At 38.5% G+C, this 8,651-nt stretch overlaps 1 protein-coding gene across 1 annotated transcript in view; it reads right to left on the bottom strand.

Moving 5' to 3' along the window:
- Nucleotides 1–4,127: 4,127 nt before the first annotated feature.
- Nucleotides 4,128–8,651, bottom strand: part of FOCAD (focadhesin) — a 269,185-nt gene continuing 264,661 nt past the window's right edge. Inside the window, exons 43-44 of the mRNA XM_058565883.1 lie at nucleotides 6,522–6,597; nucleotides 4,128–4,465 (exon numbers count right to left, since the gene is read on the bottom strand). Of these exons, the coding sequence (XP_058421866.1) occupies nucleotides 4,392–4,465; nucleotides 6,522–6,597 (150 nt within the window). The 3' untranslated portion in view covers nucleotides 4,128–4,391. The remainder of the gene's footprint in view (nucleotides 4,466–6,521; nucleotides 6,598–8,651) is intronic.

The following is an 8,651-nucleotide window of genomic DNA, read 5'->3' as shown; positions in this document are numbered from 1 at the left end:
TGTCCATTGTATACTTACTTCCCCAGTATTCAGCTGAGCCATGGGGTCCTGCGAGAGAGAACGTGGTCTGGAAGTAGGAGCACTGGGTTTGATCTGAAATCCAACTCCAATATTTACTAACTGAATGATTCTCGAGTTCCAGTTTCCTTAACTGCCCAAGGTTGTTGAAGAGCAAATGAAGTACAGTAAATTAAACCTTTGTAAAGTATAAAAGGTTAGACAGAGGTAGGAAATTTACATGTTTCCCGGATGCTTTTCTTTATTACATGATGGTTTACTGGTCTATATTTTCTGAGTATAAGCTCCATGAGGGCAGGAATGTCATGTCTTGTTCACTTTGTCCCCAGAATCTTGTATGGTGGCCCATAGTAGACACTCATGATTGTTCGTGCAACTCTGACTTTATAGATTACTACACTACATCCAGAAAAACACATATTTTAAGAAATCTATCAGATTAATTAGGTGATGTTTCAATTATAGTTGATTAATCCTCAAAGGTACTTCATGTTTGGAAGACACATATAGAAGATTTTTTTTAAACTTATATAAGTATCTTTTCTTCATGTGCTACTTGCTTCTAGAATGCTTTTACTGTTAAGGAGAACAGCTTCTTAATTAAGAAATTTCCATTATCTTCCTAGGTCCCAGCATACATGTTTTCAGGCCTGTGTTCAAGCATTACAGCTACTATTTATTTTCAGTGAAACATACGAAAGTGATAGCATTTACATTACATTTTAGAATTTATAAAGCATATATGCTTATATGCTTTTAACTCTCACAACTATTTTGTGAGGTAGCTTATTTCTTTTATCCAAAAAATAAAACCCACTCCAAGGAGTCATCACTGTCATTTTTATTCTGTTTCATATCCAATAATTTAGCTGGAAATTATTTCACAAGTTCCTTATGTCTGACAAGAATCAGATGATGTTTCTAGATTGCCATTTCAGAGAATTTTGTACTGTTTATGAAGAGTAACAGATTAGATGCATACTCACAACTTCATAAATACTTTATGAATCATATGCTAAAAAAGATGAGACTTGAGAGTTTCCAGGATCAGAATAAAATATTTCCTTCCAGCAAATATAAAAGCATATTACCTTATCCAGGACCAGAGCAATGATGATACATATTTATACATGAAGATGATGCTGTGAGGTGTCTTTTCACAACAATGATGAAGGATGTAAACTGTTCCAGCCACATTCTGTTCCCTGGTTCCGTTTGAAATGCCTGCAGCTATGAATAGGCTGGTTGCGGTCAGACATACAAACTGACCAGGACCTAACCTACAATTCTGGCTTTAAAGAAGCCTCATCCTCTTAACCAAATGATCTGATTTCTCTTCTAAAACAGCAATTTACAAAAATGTTTACCAAGAATCTAAAACTACTGCTTACTTTCAAAGTGACTAAGTTATTTCAAGATATTGGTTGAGTCCTCAATAATGTCTTACTCCCTATACAATTATAATATCATTATCAGTCAAATTATTTTAGAGAAGTTAACTTGTAGCAATTAACTTCAAAAATGGTTGGTTATTAACAGCATTAGTTACCATGGAGCCATTACACTACAAATAACACACAAAGACGATTTTAGGCACTTGCCTGGATCCCAACATCTGTTCCAAATGTACACTTTTCAAATCAAAAGTCAGAGTGTTTGGATACTTCTGAGACACACAACATGGCTCTAACCCCACATATTAATTTGTTAGTATACCCTAGCATGCTATTTGTCTTGGCAACTTGTGATTTCAAAAACTAACAGAAGATGACTTGTAAGGAAATGTCTCCTTTTGTATATAGTTTGGAACATCTGGTCTAAAAAAGCAGAGACTTCTGGTTTCTGGAGAACTGAAATATCCTGAGAATAACTTAATTCTTACCTGAGGACATAAAGTAACCAAGAGAAAGGGTCTTATTATTCCAGTGACCTATATCTTAGAATATATGGATTTTAGAACCTTTAGATTTTCAAATTTAGAATCACATTTTAGAGTCTTTAGAGGTTCCCATGAATAGGAAAATCTAATGAATCTTAAACTCAAGACTCCTGAAAACAAAGAGGGAGCTAGAGTAGAAAGGATAGAGATCTATCTTATTCCTTCCTTTCTGTTTTCTTCTCAAGGCCAGGAGCAGGGACAAAGTTTGAACGGGGAGAAACTGGCTTGAATTGAAAAAGGCAGTCTGGGTTTAGAAGACCGGGCTGCTTGTTCATCCCTTTCCTTGAGCATTAACAAGCTCTGCCTGCTGATTCGGCGGGGGAGGAGGGATGCAGAGTACTTCTTCAGTGCCCACTTCCTCTTCGTTGTTCCTTATTGCCATCCATGTCTGCAAGCTGGCCCAGGAATCGCATGTCCTTCAACCCATGCCAACCTGTTCCTTCACACTCAACTCCTAAAATTCTCAATTCCAGAGGCTTATTACTATGAGGCAGGGGTGTTTCTTTTATCTGACTGTAGCAATCGATATTAAGCATGAATGAGGTTTAATCTTTGGTGAGAGTTTTCATCTTAAAGCAGGTGATGCCTGATGTAGTAGAAAGACCACTGGATCTGGGGTTCTAGGATCTTGGTTCTAGGCATAGCTCTGCCACTTCTTAGATGTGTTTTCTCCATTTTAAAATAGAAAATAATGCCTCTTCACAGTACTGTTGCAAGAGTTCAATAAAATAATACAAGTGAAAGCTCTAGTGCACACACAGCCTGGCACCAACAATAAACATTAGGTGAATTTCAACCTCTAACTGGTAGGAAGTATAAGAAAGTGTGTGTGGGTGGGAAGGAGAGGGAAGCTGGCTTCTAAAGTAAATTTTCTACCTTTCTGCTTCCTTCAAATTCATTTCCCTCCAGCCCAAACTCTAAGGAAGTAATATATATGAAATACTGACAATGTAGGTACATACTACCTGAGAGCTCATCTTCCCTTCCCTCTTTTCTGTAAGCATCTTGGTATTCTATGAGGTTCAGCAAAAAAAGAACTATGACCTGGGAACAGGGTGTGAATTACACAGTGAACCACAAATATTTGAAACCTGGAATCACAAATCCATATATTTGGAAAATAAAACTAGTAGAGCTATTTTTAACCTAAGTGGTAGGCACACTTGGTGACAACATGAAGGTATATGCCACACGGGAATACTAAAAGTTCCATGGTGCTCGTAAAGTACCAGGCACTGCGACAACATGATAGACACAAAAGTACATTATTCTAGCGGCACAAAATGATCCCATATATGTATACATCAGTACGTTTATATGTGGTTAAAGACAGCCCTGATTAAAGGCTGTGTGAAGGAAAGATAATTAGAAAACAGATCAAAATTAAAATGCTGGCTGATTCTCAAGCCCTTGAGTAAAATGCAACCCTTGAGGATACTGTCATTTATTTGTCATTAGGCCACTAGTCAGCCTGATTAAGATAAAGATTTGTACTTATGAAAAAGATTGATTTTTTGAGGACATGTTTGCCCAACATCTCATCATCTTTCTTCTGGGGGAACCTAGTTCAGCGGACATATGACCCAGCCCTGGCCAATTACAGTACCCTACCTCCTATGGCCTGGATGGTTGTTCAGCAACCCAAGCTGAACCAGAGTCTTCCCCATGTTGCTTCTGCCACACCTATGAGCAAAGACACCTTTCCTGCTCTTTGAGGCTCCTGGCACCCATCTTGCCAACTATGTAGAGTGATCTCATGCCCTGATGGTGCTCTTTGACCCAGCGGATGCAGCTGTGCCTGATCAGATCTACTCTTAAACTTCTCGGTTTGTGAACTAATCTCTTTTTTTTTGGCTGAAGCTATTTTGAATTGGGTAACTTTCACTTGCATTCAAGAGACCTAAGCATAAGAAAATTATAGCCACCATTAATGAATCTGATTCAGCTAATGTTCAACACTAAGCATATTATTTAAATGTGTATAGCAGTTCCAAGAGAGGGTTTTATCAGTGAGAAAATGTGTCTAACTCACTGAGTCATTGATTCATTGAGTCAGTGAATATCAGCCAGAGACTTCATGGGAAATAGAGCATGATGCCACTGTCACCACTATAGTTTGGCTTTGCTACCAAAATCTTCCCCATGCCTTAAAACAAATAAAAGTCATATGCACAAAATTCACAAGATCATTTTACTAGAATTTAAGGGTTAGGAGATAATATAGTCAAATTTTCACAAAGAAAATCTTCAGATTGAACTCTGGCCAAATAAAAGAAAATTCAAGTTCTAATTTCAGTGTCAACTGGCCTGGGTATTGAAGCAATGTCCCCCTTTCAGGACCCATAACTCTCTGCATCATGTCTCAGCGATCCCAGGCATGAATTCTGAAAACTTCTTCCATTTCTATGGTTTTCCTCATCCAGCTGAGAACTGTTCACCAACCATACGCTCTGGTCCATACGGCTTTCTTCCTAAACTCTGGGAGAACTCTCAAGGACAGCAGGGTGGCTAAGGGGACAAAAAATAAAGTACATGGTTGCATTTGGTGATGCTGCATTTGAAAAGGTCATTTATATCAAAAAGTGTCAGAAGAGAACTTGGCTTTTTCTCACTTGGCTAATCTTAAAGACTAAGAATTCCCTTCAAGCCTTAGGCAGAATTTTAATGGCAGAAAACTATTAATAAAGCCTTGGGAAAAGGTTTCTTTTTTTTAAAAAAAAAAGTTACCCTGCAATCAGTTAACAGGAAATTCTGCACAATTAAAACAAAAACTGACTTCTGGAATGCTGGTGATGTTTTTCTTAATCTGGGTGCTGATTAGATAGGTGCGTTCCCTTTGTAAAAATCTACTTATGATTTGTGCACTTTTCTACATGAGTATGATTTTTCCATTAAATGTTTAGTTAAAAGGTAAAAAAAAAAACTGATCCTGTAACAAAGTCAGGTTCATGGGCACAATGGAGCAAGCATGACTGTACTAAACTATATTTGAACATGTACTCACAAGTCCACACTTTTTCTTATCTGTCATGGGCCCCTCAGGGATCAATTTAAAGCAGGAAAGTTCTGAGTAATCCCTCTATGTAACTTATTATATATCTTATTTTAGGAAACTGATATAAATAATTGATATATTATTTAAAATATAATAGTGTGAGAGAATGTAGGTAAGCCAGAGTTACACAATTATTGCGTGTGACTCTAATAAGCCCTTGACTATATAATCAGGTGAACATGTACTTCCTTGACCCAAATAACTACATAAACAGGAGAATGTGCATAGGTTATATGCAAATGTCACACCATTTTATATAAGGAACTTGAGCATCTGTGGGTTTTGGTATCCCAGGGGAGTCCTAAAATCAATCCCCCATGGATACTGAGGGACAACTGTACATGTTTGGAGCAACCAATGGTATTATGGACCCATGGCCATTAAAAATGAGTCCAAACACCCTGAGGCAAATAAATGGAGGAAATCCTAGTAGCAAGTCTCTAGGGATGGATCAAGTGAAAATATGTCAAACCATAGCCATGATTCTTAGTGAAGTTCTGTTGTTGATCAGAATCATCTTCCTATACATGCCCTCCACCTAGTTTGGGGGTGGGGAGAAGGATCAGAACCAGCACATTAGGGAAATCTTGCTTGTTTGACAACCAATAAATTATACCATACTTAAAGTAAAATATGGTCATACTACGACACAGGCTGGCCAGATGGATTATCACAAATGCAGGCCGCCGGGTGACTTCCTCAAGGCGAGACTTTCCAGTGCAGTATCTTACAGCTTGTCAGGCACATCAACAGTGGCCACTTCTAGGATCCAGACCCCCAAATCCCAAGACACAAATGACAGTCCAAGCTGTCTTAGGCCACAGAGTCAACACTGAAATGACTTCTCAGATTTGAGTAATAAAATAATGTACATAATTTTCACAAAAAGATCTTCTATGTTTGTGGATCCTACAGTCATAGTTTAACAAATCAATAGAGAAGTATAAAAACACAAAAACCATCTAATTGCCTGAAAGCATGGGAAATGTCCAATTCCCTTGGCAAAATACTATACAGCTATTAAAAATACTATTTATGAAGTCAGTGTAAGACCAGGTTAAATGCTATTAAAATAAAAAAGGCAGTACTCAAAGTGTCTATGTATTTTTTCAATTGTATATGATTATGAGTATGTTAAACAACACTCATACACAGAGGGGCCAAAAACTTCTTAGAATATCAGAATTGTCACTCGGCAATGGGACTCTGAATTCCTCTTTGCTTTTTCTCTTTACTTTTCTGAATTTTCTAAATTTTAATTAAAGTCATATTTTATCATTATAATAAAACATTTTAAAACTGTTTAAAAGTTCAATTTAAAGGCACTGAAACTCTTTTAAATCCACTTTCTAATTCAAAATGCCAGGTTGGTGAGAGCTCCAGATTACTTCTCTAAACTGAACCTGAATGAGCCCTTTCAGGAACCAATATCAGTAGAATGCTGTTCTGCAGCACAGACAATACTGGATGGTTTTCATCTACTTTGGGCATAAAGCACAGAAGTAATACCTTTTAAAAGATCCCTTGATTTTGCTGAAAGGACTTTTTTCGGGCTTTCCATGATGCTGAATAGCCAGTCAATGAACTAGGGTGAAAAATGAAGAACCATATCAGTGAAGACAATCCCACTACCAGGGAGAGATCAGTTATACCCTTGGGCCTGCATACATGCATATCAGTGCAGTAGTCCCCAGGCAATACATGTCTGGGCTGGGGGAGTGGAGATGAACCGGGACCAGCCACAAGGGATGGTGGAATTGGACACAGCTCCCTTTTAGTCAAATGACCCAGCAAACTCAAACCTTCTTGCCCTGCTGAATACCCTGAGACCAGCTATAGGTTTTGAGAGTGAGGCAGACATGGGCCCAGAGGGCCTCCTGTGTGTGATGAAGACTATCTCTCATCACTGTGAGAGGCCCAGAGAGCTTGCGATCCTTGCCTAAGTCCATTCCCAGTGAACAGCAGAGTCAAGATCTGAACTCTAGTACACCTGGCTTTTCAAAGCCCCATGCTCTTGCTTCGCATCACGCTGCCTCCCACCTGGTTCTATGTGCAGAGTCTAGGCCTAGGCTCTGAGGCTGGGCAATAAATAGGAAAACATATCAGATGTAAGCCCTTGTTTCTAAAATAAAATGTTTTTGTAAATGAGAACAGTTTGTGCCTGAATGGATATGAAACAGGAAGTTGAAATGCAAGAGAAAAGACATAAAATAATTTACAAGGTAGAGCCAAGCATGTTAACTGCAAATAAATCCTGCAAATGAGGTAGAAACTCACAGTACTCATAAGTTTGACTGATCTCCCAGGGTGCAGCCAAAATTGCTTCTGAATTAGATACAGGATAATTTCATTGATGACTGAATGTTGCCAACCTTGGCTCATTAAAAAACACATACATTACTCATACGGACTAGGCATTTTATCTTTGGACATAGAAGCTGAGTTGAAGAAAGAGTAAAATAGATAAAGAAAATATTCTTAATTCCCTGCTTTAATTAAAAAATTATTTCCTTTGTTTATTTTCTTTTTCTCAATTTTGTTTTATAATATCCTACTGTTAAGTAAATAAATCAAGCCCTACAAAAACATAATAGATGCAGGATGTGTACACTGTAGTCCAAAGTGAACACGATGTCCCAGGCCAGAAAGAACATGAGGGGATACCACATTTAAATTTATTTTGACTTAAAATGAAGTAGAAAACACAAGATTTGGGGCAACAATACTAATGTTTATCAGGTTTAAGAAAACAAAGGCATTTTGATTGAGACGCTCAGTGGAGTTGTACGTGGCTAAGGTCCACAGTTCAGAAATATTTTTAAAGATTAATGTTCAGATTTTAAGAATAAGCCACGAAAGGTCAGTTTTAAGCTTTCGACCTCATAAAAATCCAGTTTTGATTAAATAGGATTCAAAGAAGAATCTTCCAATTAACTGTATTAAAGACAAGTCAGAGCCATGTAATGAGAAGTAGAGGAAGCACAGTGTTTTCATACTCTCTGAACGACAGCCTGGGGAATCTCTATATTAAAACCCAGAAGGTGCTTCCTACAGTTCAGATTTTCCTCAGGCGAGGGTGATGGCATCAGGCCTTTACAAATCTCTCCACAGTATCTAGCACAGGCCAGGAGCATGATGGGCACCTGGAACACAGCTGTAGGATGGAATGAGCTGTGGGGAACCTTAAATATACAAGATGGACGCTCCAGACTCACGTTTCCCCTCGGAAGATGTCCCTGACCCACCCCTAGGCATGGTTGATCATCCCCCTCTCTTGCTCATCACCTGTATCCTCCTTATCATACCACCCTGCAATCTTGAACTCGCCTTCCTGTCTGTCCTCACTCTGAGATTCTGAGTTCTCAGAGACTCACTCATCCTTTCATCCTCAGGATCAAGAATACATGTGCCTTCAATAAATGAAGGCAAGTATAAGCTTTTCTTTCCACGTCACTCCCAACTGTAAGCAGGTTGCTGCTGTTGTCACTGTTGTTTTCAATTACCCTGAGCCTGGGCTGGCTTCAATCTCTGAGGCTCTGTATCTGGCTGAGATTTGAGGCTGAGTATGAAAGCCGGTGGTGTGATTCAGGTTTCACTTAACTTCAACCTCAATTCTACAGCAGCAAGTGCTGAAAAGAA

This window comes from Diceros bicornis, chromosome 22 (genome assembly GCF_020826845.1).
Source record: "Diceros bicornis minor isolate mBicDic1 chromosome 22, mDicBic1.mat.cur, whole genome shotgun sequence".
In the NCBI taxonomy this organism is placed as follows: domain Eukaryota; kingdom Metazoa; phylum Chordata; class Mammalia; order Perissodactyla; family Rhinocerotidae; genus Diceros; species Diceros bicornis.
Note: the sequence above shows the minus strand (reverse complement) of the source record. Positions and strands in the feature narration are given on the sequence as shown.